Source organism: Hirundo rustica, chromosome 7 (genome assembly GCF_015227805.2).
Source record: "Hirundo rustica isolate bHirRus1 chromosome 7, bHirRus1.pri.v3, whole genome shotgun sequence".
Classification (NCBI taxonomy): Eukaryota; Metazoa; Chordata; class Aves; order Passeriformes; family Hirundinidae; genus Hirundo; species Hirundo rustica.
In genome coordinates, this window is record NC_053456.1 from 30,493,449 (window position 1) to 30,509,578 (window position 16,130).

The following is a 16,130-nucleotide window of genomic DNA, read 5'->3' on the forward strand; positions in this document are numbered from 1 at the left end:
GTAAGCGCCGAGACAAGGTGCGAGGCAGTGGGCAGCACCCTTCAGGTGTTAAAAAAGCCCATCCTGTCACCCCCAGGAGATGGATACAGCCCTGAACAATCCAAAATAAAACTCAAAGCATCCCTCACGCAGAAAAAGGGGCATTGTTTTAAGAACAAGGAAGGGAACGCATTGAAGCGTTAGCAAGTGGGTTGAAAAAGCCAAATGTAGGGCTCAGTATAAAAATAGACAACAGTGATGCCAGAATGCCTTGGCAAAATTGTGCTTATGGATTTTCATGGAATGGGGAAAAAAGCTCCAGCCCTTTCCACCCCTGACTGCTGACTGACTCACTGGTGATCTAAAAAGACAGCAATGAGCAAGCGGGGACTGAGCTGAGTCGGACCTTGCTCACGTCTTCACAGGGTTGACAGGGGAACGGTGCCCTGCTCCAGGCTCTCCTTGTGGCCGCCCAGGAAATACAGAATAGCTGCGGATGGTCACCACCATCACAGCATCTAACAACACTTTGTTCAGGCAAGTCCTCCGGGTGGACAGAGGGTCTGATTAATGCGTGGTTCAGTGCGCGGCTCAGCCACCGCTGCTTACCGGCACCCTGGTGACCTGACTCGGCCTTTCCCTCGGGCCTGGAGCTGGGTGTGTGAAGAGAACATCCACTGTCTCCCGTTCAGCTGGGTCACTGCCTGGGTTGAGGTCTGCAAGTGTCACAAGCTGTCCACGTTTGGTTCGGAAATACTTTACACCGGTATTGAGCTGCCAACGCTCTCACCCTGAGGGGATCACAGCCCGAGGGCGCGCTGTGGGCCGAGCTGTTACGTTCGATGGTTCTCCCCTTTCTCTCCAAGCGCACCCTCCCAAGGCCACGGAAGGCGTAAGAGGAGCCGGGGGCGGGGTGTCACACTCCAGACGGTCCCTCACCCCCGCACGGCTGCTCCCGCCTGCTCCCACTCTAGTGCCGGGTGCCGCGGCTGGAGCCCGGCCCCGGCCGGTGGCGGCCCTGCGGTGGGAGCGGGCCGCGGGCCCGCACCGCCCCCGCCCCGCCCTTCGCCGGCCGCCGGGGCCGAGGCTGGAGCGGGCGGCGGCCGCATGGGTCCGGCGCGGCCGCCCCGCCGCTGGCAGCGCCCGCGGAGCCGCCCGGGGCCGGGGCTGCTCCTGCTGCTCGTCCGGCTGGCGCTGCCCGGGGCGGCCGCGGGCAGCGGGGAGGCGCCGCCAGCAGGTACTGCCCGTCCCCTCCCGGCCCCGGGGCAGGGCGGGCGCTCACAGGCCGGGGGTTCCTCACCCCCATCCCTTCGGGAGCGGGGACACGCTCCGCTCCCGCTGTCCCCGGGCCCCGCGGCTCCCGCGGCCGCCCAACATGGCGCTGCCGGGCCGGGGCCGCCTCGCCCCGCCGGCAGCTGCGGCGGAGCCGGGGCGGCCGCGGCCTCAGGCGCTTTGCCGTGTCCCCCCGTTCTCCCGTGGCAGGTCGGGTCCCGCAGGACTGCCCCGCGCCGCGACCGGGGGGCAGGGGCGCTGGGAAGCGGCCCTGGAGAGCCCCCACGGACAAAGGGACCGGGGCGCTCAGGGGCCGGAGCCGCCTCTGGGCGTGCGATTCCCTCTGGCTTTCTCGGGAGCTCGGGCCAGGGCAATCGGGTGCAGAACAGATCTTTTATTAACATATTTGAGGGCAGGCAAACCCCTAAAGGCTGTGCTTAGTTGTAGTAGGAAGAAGGAACTCGAGAACCGGCTTCCTCCTTGCATTGACCTTCTCGAAAGACATCCTCCAGATCATGCAGCAGATGCTGGTGGCACATAATTTCAAATTTCTTTGCTTGCCGTTTCAGAATTTGAGTTACTCTGCCTGTGTGTCCTTCCAGCAGCTAAACACAGCGCCACCTCAGTTACCTGTTCAGAAACATCTCCCCTTATGGAACATCATTGTTTCACTCTGTGGAACTGATGCAAGATTTCAAGCAGCTGGTTTTTCTCCAGAAAAAATGCCTTTAAACTATGGCTAATAAGAAAATACTTGCTAGCCTTGCATGTGGATGACATTGCCTTTGACACGGCTGGACACTTTACCCATAGTGGTAGGAAATCCTAGGATGCCCTCAGGGAAGGTGTGGACATTGTGGGCTGTGTTTTGGCCCGGCCATTTCCTGTTACTGGATTATCTTGGGTTTAGGCCTGGGCAGTGCCCAGCCTCACCTTGCTGCGTCAGTCGGCAGCACTTGGGTGACAAATAATCCTTTTGCAGCATTGTGCGATGGCTTTTGTGAAGGTGCCTGTCTAAAGGTACAGCCGGCGCTTGTCTGAGTGCTTGTGCTCCCTGCCACTGGATTTGCCACGGGTGAAAATTAATCTGATGGTTAATTTTTCCACAAGAAAAACACCCAAATTTTAAGGTTAAACCAGTTTGGGAGGATCATGTGTGGACAATAATTCTGTAATGTTATAATAAACCTAAGTAAGAATGTCCACACAGTATTTGTCATTGGCTTAACTAAATTTGTTAAAATATAATTTAGCTTAATTTCAGCTTCCTTATAGAGATACAGCAGGTTTTTACCTGCAGACAGCATCTCCTTGTTTTGATTGAGGCTGCACACACTCATTTTGCTGCTCTGAGTGCACGACAGCATGTTAGCAATTATTACTGAGCTTGGCTGAGACCTGCATTTTCTATTCAATAAGCCAGATGAGTCCCTCTGTTTGAATGTGTAATTATTTTCTCTATGCTTCTCTTTAATTATCTTCTTGAAACACTGTGGTAATGCACTGTAGGGTAGATTTTACACCTATGTATAGATCAGAATGTATGTTATTCAAACTTTGCTCCATTAATCTTTTAGGTCCATTTCTGCTCAAAAGTGCAGTCTTAATTCTGATGATCAGAGGGGCTCACTCACGTTTCAGGAGGGTTAGAACAATTCACATCTCTAATTCAATGATGTGTGGTGAGCTGTCAGTGCAGTTCCCTTATTACATGCCATGGCTGGACTTTGACAAGAGAAAAAATGTTTTAAAAAGAAGAGTTGTGTGATCTAACATTAGAAACATTTCCGAGGGAGAGGAGTATGATTTTTGTGATCAGCAGCCGTGTCATGTGCTCAGTGACTGTGTTAATATGTAAGTCTGTTTACCTGCTCAGACTCCCACCGTTGCATTCACCACTGGTATAGGGAGCTCTGGTGGAGTTACACCCACTCCTTCCAGCAGTGAATTTGGCCCAGAGGCCCTGTTCCAGTGCCATCAAAACACTGATGCTGAAGCCAAGCCTTTCAGGATTACATTTTTAAAAAATACCACGCTGGTTACTTTTTTTCCAAAGGTGTTAGAGTTTACTTCGGAGCCTATATGACTTGATTAGAAATCCAATTTCAATTTCCATCTGAATCATATTGAGTGTCTTTCTGTCAGCTTTTACAACAATAAAATGGACTAAAATTAGACATTTGTATTTGACACATGCCTAAAATTAACTTATTTGCTCCCCCCAGGTAAAAACTGCAGCTTATTGCAGGAAATGGATGTCATCCAGAAGCAGGATGAAAACTGTTACTGCTATGTGCAAAACAGAACCCTTCACTTACAGTACCTGTGGTCGACTCTCCAGGTGAGAGGCTGTTCTGGGGATCAGTCAGTACATTTCGTGTGAGCTCTTCCCACCAAACCGTGTGGCCAGTTAGCAAGACCAGGGCAGCGTCTCCGTGGAATTAATAGTTGGAGTGGTGTATATTTGGGACCATGGATAAAAATGCAGCATGATGAGCCCCCAGTTGGGATGCAGTGTGGTTTGGTCTCTACTGTAAGGATGTCAGTCAGGCTTAGAGTATGATGGTGCCACAAAAACATTAATTTAGGATTGTGTATTATTTTCTTGCCCACCTTTTCTGTTGATGGGCCACTGTTAACCTCTGCTACAAATGCTTCCCTTATCACCAGCTGCCTTTATGGAACTGCTGAATTTGAGGACTGCATGCAGTTCTGTGGCTTTCTCACCACAGCACACCAAAGTTTAGGAACCAAAGGCTCATTATATTGTGACTAATGAACAAACAGCAGCAGTGTGTCTGTTCTCCTGAGTAACAAAGGGTCATCTTACAAGACACACATTTAGAGATTAGTTTGAGGCAAATAAAAATGTCTTCAAGAGTGGAAGCAGTAAGAGCTAAAGGAACAAGCTAACCATCTCCATGGTTCCTTTTCTTTCCTGAGAGGTATGTCTCCAGACAAAGGAAGGAAACTGTTTCCTTTTGTCTCCGTTGGAGGACTTTTCTCTCAGATATAAGAAAGTGGAACATCTTTTTGTCTGGACTATTTGCCTCAGGAACATGTTTTTATGAATGGTAGCAGGCTCCAGGTGGTAAAACCCTCTATCAGTCACACAAGTCTTCCTGGAGTCAGGAAGTTCAGATTTTTCCCACAACAGATTGCTTGCTGACACATTGTCTCCTCTCCCAGTACAAACCTGGTTTATTACCCATTTCATCACTTTCTTGCAGATGGATCTTTGTTGTCTAGTAGGCCCTGATGAAGAGCTCACAATGTATCAGAGTCCTCAGGAAAATCACCCCAACTTTGAAGATGAACAAGATCTTTTACCACTTTGGTGGGGGAGGGTGCTGGGAACCAGCAGAAAATCCCCAGAATACCCAACAGGAATGTCCTTCTATTTAAATTTCTGGTTATGCTGTCTTTCATTTTCCTCATCCCTCTTATGTCTCCAGCATGAAGATTGCATTATAAAGAAAAGCCAGATTTGTTACAGTTCTGCAAGGGAAGGAGGAGGGGTATGAACATTCACAAAACAAACTGTGGCCTGGCAGATATTACTGGCTTTGTTAGAAATTTGCGTGTGGGCAAGCGTCACAGTAAAACCAAACCCATTGTGCTTTTGGATGGATTGAGGTCTCTCCACTGAACTTTGCTGCTGCTGAGTTCTCTGAATTGCCTTGCAAGGTGATTAATTGTAAACAATTAATCTTTGCATAGTATAAATAACCAATACTAAACAATTAGGATTTTCATTACCACATGCATGGCTGAAATGCACTATAGTTCACAAAACCCCACGGTGATTCTGAGCTGCTTCTCTGTGTGTTCTGTTCTTTGTTTCTAGATAAGAGTTAGCAGCAGAGAAAAGTTCCGCTTTGAGCCTATGTCAGAAAAAAACAACTGTCGGAATTCAGAAACTGTTTTTGAGTTTGCTGCATGCGCAGTTCAAATCCTCTGGAAGCCAGAGACGTGTACAGAAACTTTACTGAGCATCAAACAATATGGAGAGGATGTTTGTTTCAAAATACAACCGTTCAAAATTGAACCGTACATCGTGAGGGTGAAAAGAGAAAGTAAGTACCAAATCTTTGAGTTGAGATTAGAGATGGCTTGGTATTGCCAGTGCTTCTGAATGTACCATCTCCTCTGTAAGAAGCTTAGGACTTTTCTGTTGATATTTTATATAATCAGCATTTCACACTGAATTAGTCTAAAGTCAATTTCTATTTCTTTCCCCCCTTTTTAGTGCTAGATGGAAAGCTCTTGTTTTTGTTTGTAGCTGGAATTTTTCTGTTCCATTTTGCAAACAGCCTGAGCAGGTGAGTACTAGCTGTTTTTGACCTTCTTTCCCAAAGCCTGTGCATCTTTGGTCTGTTTGCTAAGCTAAAGAGGCAGTTCTTTGGGAAAGTGAAATAAGGAACTGAATATATATTTAAAACTTCCTCATACCATTTGTATTTGGCCAGATTGTGACATACCTTGGAGTACCCAGCTCTGTTTATTAATCAGCTGTGTTAGGGTTTTTGTATCCAAGCTTCCTATTCTGGGGGACACCAAGACAATCAATCCTCAGTGGGCAAGTGTGTGGATCAGAAAAGTCCTTCTTCCCTTTTGTAGGCCACTCAGGATAGCTGACTGCTAAATAATGCTGATTATTAATGATGTCTTCCTTGGGGGGAAATATTTAGGATAAAGTCATCTGGGGCCTCTTCTGCCTCCACCTTTGCGCCAGCCTTTTTTCTGATGCACATTTTGCATAGCATGTAAGGGAGGAATTCAGTTGTTACAGCAAAATACATGCCCACAACTTCAAAGCAAAGTGAGTCACAAAATAATTGTCAGGAGGCACCTCTAAAACAAGCAGAGCAGCAATAGGTTTTATAGCATTAACTATGAATTAATAAGATGGAATTTATAAGTGCATATGCTTAGGAAAAAAACAACTTGTGGGTTTGTGCAGGGTTTTCTGTATTTCAAATTAAAGTAAAACTTCTCTTGCAGTGCAGAACCATATTGGTTATTTCATTTTCTTCTGTGTACTGGAGACTAGAAGGTCAATGCAATCAGAAGTAGCGTGAGCTTTAAAAAACTGCAGTACAGTCTCTTAACCTGTAACAACTCCAGTGACCTTAAGAGTCTGTTGGGAATTTTTCCTTACACAGATTTAATACCTGAACTGCTATGGCCTCTTAACCATGTAACTTACAGCTGATTTAAGTTCTTAATGAAGATCACTGCTGTTTTTACAAATGTTGGCATCTTAACCAATTGCAAGTGATACTTCTCACCATATTCTCTCTTGTTTTCTTTACAGGAGTGCCAAGTTCTTTTACCTTTCTGGAATAATACTGGGTGTTCTTGCTCTGCTAGTCTTTGTCCTGCTGACACTTAAAAGGTTTATTCCAAGGGTAAATCTACATTTATAAAACAAAATAATAGTAATCATCTTAATACAAGAAGTGACAGTACAGAGCCAGATTCTGACCTTGTTCTGGTTTTGGGGCCAGGTAACTGCACCGAAATGACTGCAGGATTGCTTGAATCAAGTGAATATATTTAGGTCACAGTCAAGTTCTCTTGAGCTTCTTCCTGAGTTTACACTGAACAGGCATTGGTGATGTACGAGAAGAGTTCATTCTGAAACATAAATTATTTTTATTGAAGTGATGCTAAGATTACCTTTGAATCTGTGAATAAATCTAAATAAAAATATAGTGGCAACTAAGACAGATTCTCTTCCATTCACCAAAGACAATTCATTTTAAGGCAGATGTGATTTTTTCTATACTTTTATAAAGCTTGTGCATTCCCATAATATTGCTGAAATATGCTAATTGGGAACACAGGTCCATAGGGTTATACTGTGACATTGGGACATGACACACAAATACAGGGATGTGCAGTTGCTCTGCTTGGAATCGATACTGTTCTGTTGTAGCATGCAGAGGATTGTGCAGTGGAAATCTCAAACCCTGTAGGTCTAAAGAATTTCACATGTTTTTGCCTGTGAGTTCCTTTGGAAACAATGGTCCTGATTCTGACTTGAATTTTTTGGATGAAGTTTTTTTACCCTTTTTCTTTTTTTTCCCTTTTAATTTCTAGCACAGTACCTTCTGGATTTTAATGAGTGGCTCCTGGATGGTCTCTCTCTATTTTATTTACTGCTTCAAAGAGAATATACAGTGGTTGTGGTCTGAACACAAAAACTACCTGTTGGGTAAGAAAATTACCAAGAAATGTGCTGCAGATTTTGGTTTAATTTAGTGGTCAGACAAATACCACCCCATAAAAAAAATCAAGTGATTCATTTATAAAGCTCTATCTTCTCCTAAGCCATAGATGTTGAAACACTCTAAAGGTTCCTATTCCACTCAAATGAGTGTTTACTCCCATTGTATCATTAAAGAAAGAGTTTGATAGAGGACTAGTTCTAAGAGCAGATTTTGCCTGCATTATTTGTTCATTGATTTGCTGTTACAGACTTTTCCTGTAAGAGCAAAAGGGTAGCTCCTGTGGTTTGCACTTAGCTGGATGTGGGAAATGGATGCACACACTGGGAACGGGATGTGGCTGCAGGGGCTGACAATCCCATTGATCTGGCACCTGCCTCAACACGGTCACATGAGGAGAATCCATGTGCAGCTCACACACAGCATTGGCTAAAACCTGTTCAGAGAGAACCGTGTGAACTCTTGGCACACTTTGGAAATAGAAAGCACACAAATCATCATGCAGTTGTCTGTAAGACAACACAAAAATCAGCAGGCTACACTTCACAGCAGCTGCAAGCTTTGTGAAGCAAAGTTTATAGGGATAGTTTGCAAATTTTTCTCCATGTCCTTTTCTGTTCCTGCAGGGTATTTTCTGGCTGTAGGGATTACCAGCTTTGCAATTTGTTATCAGCACGGGCCGCTGACCACGGAGCTCAGCATAACCTTGTTCACGTGGACGCTCCAATTAACAGCCTTTGTCCTGATCTACTTTGGTGTCACCATCCCTCAAGTTGCATATGCAGTCATAGCAGTCAGCCTCTGCTCCAAAGGCCTGTGTTACCCCCTGGGGGCTGCCTGTCACATTGCCAGGTCTGTGTCTGTTTGAGAATGTCCAAGTCCTGGGAGAACCAGGAAATGCTGGAAGCTGATAATGAAAAAAAACCCTACGCTTCAATAATGGTTTAGGAATTTCTAGTACTAGTTCACAATTTTGCCAAATGTAAAACTACATTTGGAAAGTTTTAAGGTCCAGAGACACTGAAATTATTTTCCACTTGGCAGTTTTAAGCATGAGTTTTGTTCTGTGGATAATGGAGAAATGTGACTGTATTCTTAAGGACTAATGTAGCACCTTCTAGTGCACGGCATGTGGCAACCAGAACATTTCTGTTTGATTGATTAGACTGCAGCAATACTGCCTTGGTTTGATGTGTAGTGAGAGAAGCTGCAGGGAACTCATATGGAATCCTGGGGATAAAAGAGTGTACCACCACCAAGGATGCACTGTTCAAAAGCGACAGTCCTTGGAGGTTGAACAGAGTTCAGAGACTAAAATCACATGTCCACAAAATAGTGTTCTCCATGGGTTTAGTTTTCCAAGTTTGTTACCTCCCTGTGATTCATGGAAGCAATCTATCAGAATTGCTAACTATGAAGATACTCCTCAGTACTAGGGCCCATTTACATTGTGGATTTGGAACAGGAACTGCTTGCAGTAGGTAGACCTTGCTAAATGTTTTCAATAGCAATACAGGAACAACGTGTTTGCTCATCCTTGAATCTGAAGCATGTTTTAGCACAAGTGCAATGCTCAAATGAAGATGCTAAAAAGCCCTGCCAATTGACATCTGTTTTTTACCTTCAGTGATGGATAGCATCCAGCTTCAGAGTCTTTAGTACAGACTGTTCCATAGCTGCTGAACCACAGAGAAGTAGGAAGAGGCAAAGGCTAGAACTGGCATAACCAAAATAATAAAAAATCCAAATTAATTTGGGTTTGGGGTTTTTTTGCACACTGTTTAGTTTTAAACAAAACATACTGCTTTGGTGTTGTCTTCTCTTTTTACATGCTGAAGTGTGGCCTGAGTTGAAGCTTTTTTATTTTAGGTAGAATTTATCATTTGTTGTAGACCAATTTTTGTTTGCAGCTGAGGAGCAACAGCTTTTCAAAAGCAACATGTAAGATCAACACCTGTTCTAAGCAGGTTCAGAACACTCTGGAATCAGTATGATGGAGCCACAAGTTCACTTTTACTTTCAAGTTTTACTCTGAAATACTGTAGTTTAATCTTTTGTGGTTCTTTCTTTTTGGTTTTCACGAACTGATGCTTCTATAAAGAAATTCAGCTCTACAAGTCTCTCTTAGGAAAATAAGGGCTTTCTAATTTTTCTGTTTCAAAATCCTTCAGCCACAGCACTGAACTGTGAGGCCGTGATGCACAGTTCAGAGCAGCAAATATATCAAAATAATTTAGAATCTTGCAGTATTTCTTGTTAAGAACAGTGAATCTCACTGGGACCCTTCACCATTTGACCTAAGCAATGGCTCCAGTTCTCTGCTTTAAAGGGATAAAAGGAGGAAAGTTGAATGCTGCTGATGTTGGAGCAGGTGTTTTTATACAGAGCTGAAAATTTTATGGGCATCCAGCCCTTGCTTATCTTAACTCATCACAACATTTAAATTGAAAGCAGTCGACAGAAGGAAACAGAACATGGCACACTTTCTAATTTATATCTAATTATATTATACATCGCTATGCCGCAGCTAAAAAACCATCAGATTGTAAACATTTTGGCCTCAGACTACTCAGTTTTGTAATGCAGAGCAAGATTTAAGAGAAGCAATCTAGTAAACAACATGAACAACTCACAACAGGCTTAGCATTGCTTATCTTTGAAGTAACATATGCAGACTGGGTTTTGATTTCAGCCCGTGTCTCTGCACTGACACATTTTGCATTTTGCACCTAAAAATGGCTGAGCAAGCAGCCATCTCTTTAATTCTGTGAGATTTTAGTCAATGCATGCACAGTAAGGACCTGATCTAAACCTCATCTGAAGCTCATTAAATATCGTGAAATTCTACAGCTTTGGTTAAGACCTAGGGTAAACAGGCTAGCAAACATTACATACCTTGTCTTCAAATGTAAGAATGCAGCTTGTTCTCTTAAAAGGGCAGAGGTGACTAATGCATGTTAATAGCAGGTATAGAGAAAAAGGACAGATAATTACATGCCAGAAGACTTTATAAATACTGATTATTTTAATTTCGTTCTAGAAAAATGAAGCATCGCTTTAAATCAAAAAAACTGGTGTTTAAATACCTTACTGAAGAGGAATATCGAGAACAAGGTGAAAGTGAAACCATCAGAGCTCTGGAGGAGCTGCGCTCATTCTGCAGGAGCCCTGACTTCCCATCATGGATAGCTATATCCAAACTCCAGGCTCCACACAGGTAAGAAAACCCAGCTCCTCTAAAACAGGGAACACATTGCACAGACAGTGGCACACAGCAGGCCTGTGTGCCGCTTCAGGCACTCTTCCAGGTGGGTTTATCTTGCATATCCCACTCAGGACCGCAGCCACACCTCTCAAGGCTATTACTCGCTGGTGGCATTAAACTTCCGTTTGTTCCTCCCTGACCACAAATTACTCTTGGGAGTTTGCAGACCTTCACAGCTAATTCATGGTCATAGGACTTAAAGCGTGCCTCTGTAAGCTCTTGCAGTGACCCTGGCTCTGTAATCAGTGAAACTGCTCTCCTTCAGGCTTTAGAGCAGTGCCCTTTTCTGTGGGGTGAAGCTGGGGCAGGGTGAAGATACATACTCAAATATTCCCTATATTATTAAGCTCTCCAACTGCAGACCTGCAGAGTCAGGGAATCCTATTATTGAAGATCACTATCTAAGAATACAGAGAAAGAAATCAATACCTGCAACTACCAAGTAGAACAGGTAAAAGAGCTGTGCCACGTATAGCTTAAGGGATAAACCTAAGACAAATATAGGTCAGGAAGAGTCAAGCAAGCAAAGCCAGAAAACCCTGCAGAATATAAAATTAATCATAACAGTGTATTCCCATCAAAACAAAAACTTGAAAATATCAGAAGCAGAATTTCATCTATTAGCCAGCCACACAGACATAGTCCTTGCCACAGAACCAAGCGTCACGATTTTAAAGGAACCCCAGTCAGCTTGGAATTTAATCAATAACAAGTTAAACCCAGTTTCAGAATCTTGATCTTCCTTGGACTGGCACACAGCCTCTCTGCCAGGTTTTATAGATTTTACTGTTAAACTGTCTTACTTTCTAAGCTGCTTGCCTTCTTCAGCATGATGGAGAGATAAAAAAGTGAAAGCTTACTGTTGTATTGTAGAACTAAATACCACCAAACATACAAAACAACTGAGGCACACATTTTCTAGCTGTCATTTCATTAATAGAGTTGCTATAAACTGTTCACTGGTTGAGAATAGGGAAATAAAAAGGAGAACCAACAGCAATCAGATTTGGAGATCCCCTCCCAGCTCCCATTAAGCATCAGACTGTGGTTCATCCCAAGAAAAACCTGTTCCCCATTTAGACTAAGAGAGCTTCCAAGAACAGCGAGGTGACGACATTCATCTCACAGAAGCGTTAAGTCTGAAATGTAAATTATTGATCAGTTTACCAGAACTCCAGAATGTAGCTGCATTTCCTTTTTCATACATTTCTCTGATGCTGTCGACACTTACCCAGGTGTCAGAACTGCCGTCTGTTCCCACACTCTTGCCAGAAACCTCCAGCTCCGTTCTCTCTCCTCAATGGAGTTGCCCACTGAAAGTAAGCTTTGTGGTGGATTGCAGTACAGGGCCAGTGCTAAGTTCATGCTTTGTTCTGGCATTTGCTTGGAGCAGCTGCAGAATTCCCAGTCTGCAGCTCCAGCTTCACCAGAGGCAGGAATTCTTTGGGAAGACTTGAGCTCAGCTTGCCCACGGTGCGCAGGCAGCAGCAGGAACAAGGTGACTGCACATAACATAGGAGTGCAGAATTCTTGCCATTTTTTCCGATCATTAGCAGTACCAACACACCTGAATTCTTACAGCCTTTGTCTCAAATATGCTACAGGTTTAATTTATTTTTAGAAGCTAAAGTACCAACTACCCCACTGTACAAATGCTTACTCCTGATTACCCTTGCGAGTACTGACAAGACATGAAAATGAAGTTAGATCTTCTTGCTTAGTCACAAGACCTTGCAGATGGTTTCCAGAAGAGCAAAAGTTACTTCTACGGAAAATACTGAAAAGATGAGCTGAGGAAACCAATCTTTGGGGTTGTTGCCATCTGTTATTGGACTTCCCCTCATCTGCACTGCCTGTGGGGATGTCCTTACAACACTCCTGCTTAAATAGCAATACCTCTAGAATTTACAGTATTTCTTCTTTTAGTTTCTCAGCTGATCAATTCTCCCTTTCAAAATTTGGCAGGTTTGCAGCATTTGTTCTGGGATCTCCCCATGTCTCACCTGCAGAAACAAAGGCGCATGATGAGCAGTTTGGCATTGGGAGCTCCTTCCTGGAAGAGCAGCTGTTTGAGGCAAGGGCACAGTCTGAGCAAGATGAGCCAGCCAATTCCATCCATGAAGAAGATGAGGAGAACGAAAATGAAATGCAGACACAAATTCCATTTCCATATGCTACTGAGCTGCTTTGAGAAATAACAACAACAACAAAAAGAGACAGAAAACACACTTGTCCTAGAAAGGGAAGATACAGAATGAGAACTCGCACTTGGCATTTTCTTGCTGTTGCTGGTGGACAAAGAAGGATTTTTGAAAAAAACTGTTTCCTGTATCACCGATGTTACCTCATTAGAGCAACAGAAGAAAACCACAGGGGCTGTTCAACTGAAGAGCAATCTCGTGCTATGGGTATTTTCACCGGGGAAAAAACCCATGTATTTCCAAGGCAAGTACTGGAGACAGCCTGTCCACCAGGATGCCTTCTTTTACCAAGGACACTACCTCTAGTAAACAGAGAATCTGTTTGGGCCCTTTCCACCATCAAGTCCTCTGTGCTGAGCACTGGAGGGAGGAAAAGCCCTTTTTAATACTCTCTTTTTACTGAGTACCCTCTGTGTCAACACTTCTGATAGTGCTGTTATAATGTTGATGAACTGTGTTCCTTGTTTGTGAGACTGTTCACACGGAGTTAACACAGCTGAACGAGGTTTGTTTACTCTTCTGGCTGGGCTTGTCTGTTAGCTTCCTCCTGCCTCTGCCTTTAGTTTTAAGCTCCCTTTGCGCCCCTCAGAACGCTGCCTGACTTTTCACCCTCTGCCCATATTCTGTTCTTGATCTCTGCTGTAGTTATACTGCATTTTGTTCTTTCCAAGTCTTTGTTTGTGTACATACTTTCTTCCCTCTTTACAGATCTTCTGCTAAACCCTTCTCTAGCCCTCTGCTTCTCCACCTCTGACAGTGCAGATGGTTTAGGAGAGGTTTTCCATCCCCAAACATTTTTGCTATTGCCTTCAGTTTCAGTGTTAGCTTACCTCAGGCAGGTGCTGTTGTCTATTCCAGGCCTCTCAAGAGCCCTAGAAAGGCCACAAAGGCTGAGGCTGTTTCAGCTGCTTGTGAAAACTGCTATGAGCAGGGCCAGAGTGCTGCTGTGAGCCTGGAACTGGGAACGCAGTCAACCAACACAGACCTCCACTGGCCTCGGAGTACGCAGTGGTTTGTTCAATGAGCAAGAAGAAGAAAATCATTCCTAGCAAAACGATGAGGGAAGGTGCCTGGCTTTTACCTTGCCTTTCACAGCCATCTGTGGGGCTTCTCACAGGAGGTATGTGGGGAGGAAAAATAGACCAGGGAGAGAAATTTAGGCAGTCACGTGTCTTTCAGCTTATGTTTATTACACAGTCCTAGGCTAGGGAGTAGTACCTCAGTTCATCGACCTGCAGATGTCATTTCTTTCTTCTGTTCTTTAGACTACCCCTTCCCTGTAGTCTTCTGTTCTCACTTTGCTGTTTTCCTTTACTGTCTTACACACTGCAGAAAACAAAAGACCGTTAATTCTGTCACTGTGATCTTCCAAACCCACCAGGAACTGTCAGCGATGGGGAGCAGCTGGTGCTCAACAAGGGCACGTCAGACTGGGATCTATCTGCCTGAAAAGGGGTGTCTGTTCTTTGTAACATGCCTGGCTGTGCAGCATGACTTCAGCAGTGCAGGTGCTCTCCTGGGTTCTCCTTGTCCATCGCTGCACCAGGGACAAAACCCATTTCCTCCAACGGTGCCAAAAAGTGCGGCCATACCATAATCCAAGAGCTCCTCTGTGTAACAGAGGACTCGGTGCTTGAAAGCCTTATAGCCTGACTGATGTGGTCTTTCCTCCTTTATAGTGCTTCAGCTTTAGTTTTAAAGGAACACTTCCATTTTACTGTAAAGAGACTTAACACCCCTTAGTGCCATAAAATTTCAAGTAGGAAGGCTACTAGCAGCAAGACTCACCCCTGAGAGGCTGCTGCTACTATTAAATCCACAGCTAAATTGCCACCCACACTCTGGAAGTCAGGTTTGGCTCAGGGGGCTCTGGCACTAGCAACAAGCAGTTATGAAAACAGAGGAAAGCTTCATTATCTTGGATGGTTTGGGAGAAGGGTGGAAACTCCCCCCTGAACAATTACCATAGAACCAATCTGATTTATTTAATCTTTGTCTGTGTCACCATCACGAAAATGGAGTACTTCAAATCATTACAGATTTGGCAAAGGATACTCAAAAGAGATGTCTTAATGTTTCTTGGATGTTTTAAAGTACACAGGCTTTTTTCAGTGTACTTCATAGTTAATCAAGAACCCCCCTCCAAGCAATTTGAGGCCAAGGGAGAGAATCAGATTTGTCTGAACTTAAGCACAGTTTTTGTGGATGTCCTCTCTTTAGTGAGGTATTGATGATTAATTTCCCTTCCATAATACAGAGGTATGTAAGTACATATATGTACTACATAAGTACATAATATATATTTACATACAATAGCCCAGAGTACATGTTAAGGTAGTATTTTACCTAAGCTATATGTTAAATGGAAAAGCCCTCCCCCCAAGTTTAGGTGATTACATGTTTTAGAAGAATACCACATACACCTACTTCAACAAAGAAAAAAGTTAAAAAGCAGTAAAAATTAACTAAAAATCAACCCACGCTGTATGTAGTTGTGAGATCCATTATTTGGCAGGGATGGGTAAATACTATCCAAAGTAGACAGGGAACTACTGAAAATGCATGCACAACAGAATGGCAGCAACAGCAGAAAGATGATGGCTACCTTAGTGGGTAGCTAATAGTGACCTTAAAAATCCTCCCAAGCCTATTCCAGCACTGGAAGCACTCCATAAACAAAACCCACCAAAACCAGCTGCTGTCACCAGAGCCCTGTTCACTTGCACAGTGCTCCCGTGACACGTGGAGATGACACAGCCTTACTGAAACACAATCGTTAAGTACTGTCCACTGTTCAGCTAGAAAATCTAGGAACAGAATCTAGGCATCAATCCATTGCCCTAACTCTTAGAAAAGCCCTTCTCCCTTAACAAAGGATGTTGCATTTTTCTCTGTTCTCTGTTGTGTTCACAGTGAAGCCCTGCACTCTTCCATATCGACCAGTTTACAACACACATTGGTTTGTGTCCCTTACATTCCCTGCACCCCACAGAAGGCAACTGGTGCCTACAGTCAGATTTTATTATCAAATACTGTTTTTAACACGGTGCAAGAATAGTTCCCAGCCTCTTGGTTCAGCATCCTCCAGTGACTTTAACTAGAAGGTTATTATCACCAAATTATTTTCACTTCAAGTGGTTATGTTCACTGCTGGCACTAAATATGAGCAAATAAAAGTTC

The 16,130-nt window shown here is 44.1% G+C and overlaps 1 protein-coding gene across 2 annotated transcripts; it reads left to right on the plus strand.

The window, feature by feature from the left end:
• The first annotated feature begins 1,140 nt into the window (after window positions 1-1,140).
• On the plus strand, window positions 1,141-16,121 carry NEMP2 (nuclear envelope integral membrane protein 2). 2 transcript variants are annotated; one of them, XM_040068843.1, is made up of 9 exons: window positions 1,141-1,216; window positions 3,477-3,592; window positions 5,099-5,327; window positions 5,501-5,573; window positions 6,569-6,662; window positions 7,357-7,471; window positions 8,111-8,336; window positions 10,525-10,701; window positions 12,715-16,121. In XM_040068843.1, exons 2-9 carry the CDS (start codon window positions 3,503-3,505, stop codon window positions 12,938-12,940), a joined length of 1,230 nt encoding a protein of 409 aa, XP_039924777.1. In that variant the 5' UTR covers window positions 1,141-1,216; window positions 3,477-3,502; the 3' UTR covers window positions 12,941-16,121. The 2 variants fall into 2 exon arrangements, with proteins under 2 accessions (XP_039924777.1, XP_039924778.1); XM_040068844.2 differs by lacking the exon at window positions 1,141-1,216 and adding an exon at window positions 4,707-4,938 and having other exon boundaries at window positions 3,525-3,592.
• Window positions 16,122-16,130: the final 9 nt, after the last annotated feature.

Excerpts from the sequence above, each read along its gene's own strand:
- NEMP2 (XM_040068843.1), top strand. The coding sequence starts at position 3,503 with ATGGATGTCATCCAGAAGCAGGATGAAAACTGTTACTGCTATGTGCAA. Across the intron at positions 5,328-5,500 it reads CGTGAGGGTGAAAAGAGAAA|TGCTAGATGGAAAGCTCTTG; the intron begins GTAAGTACCAAA and ends CCCCCTTTTTAG. Across the intron at positions 8,337-10,524 it reads GCTGCCTGTCACATTGCCAG|AAAAATGAAGCATCGCTTTA; the intron begins GTCTGTGTCTGT and ends ATTTCGTTCTAG.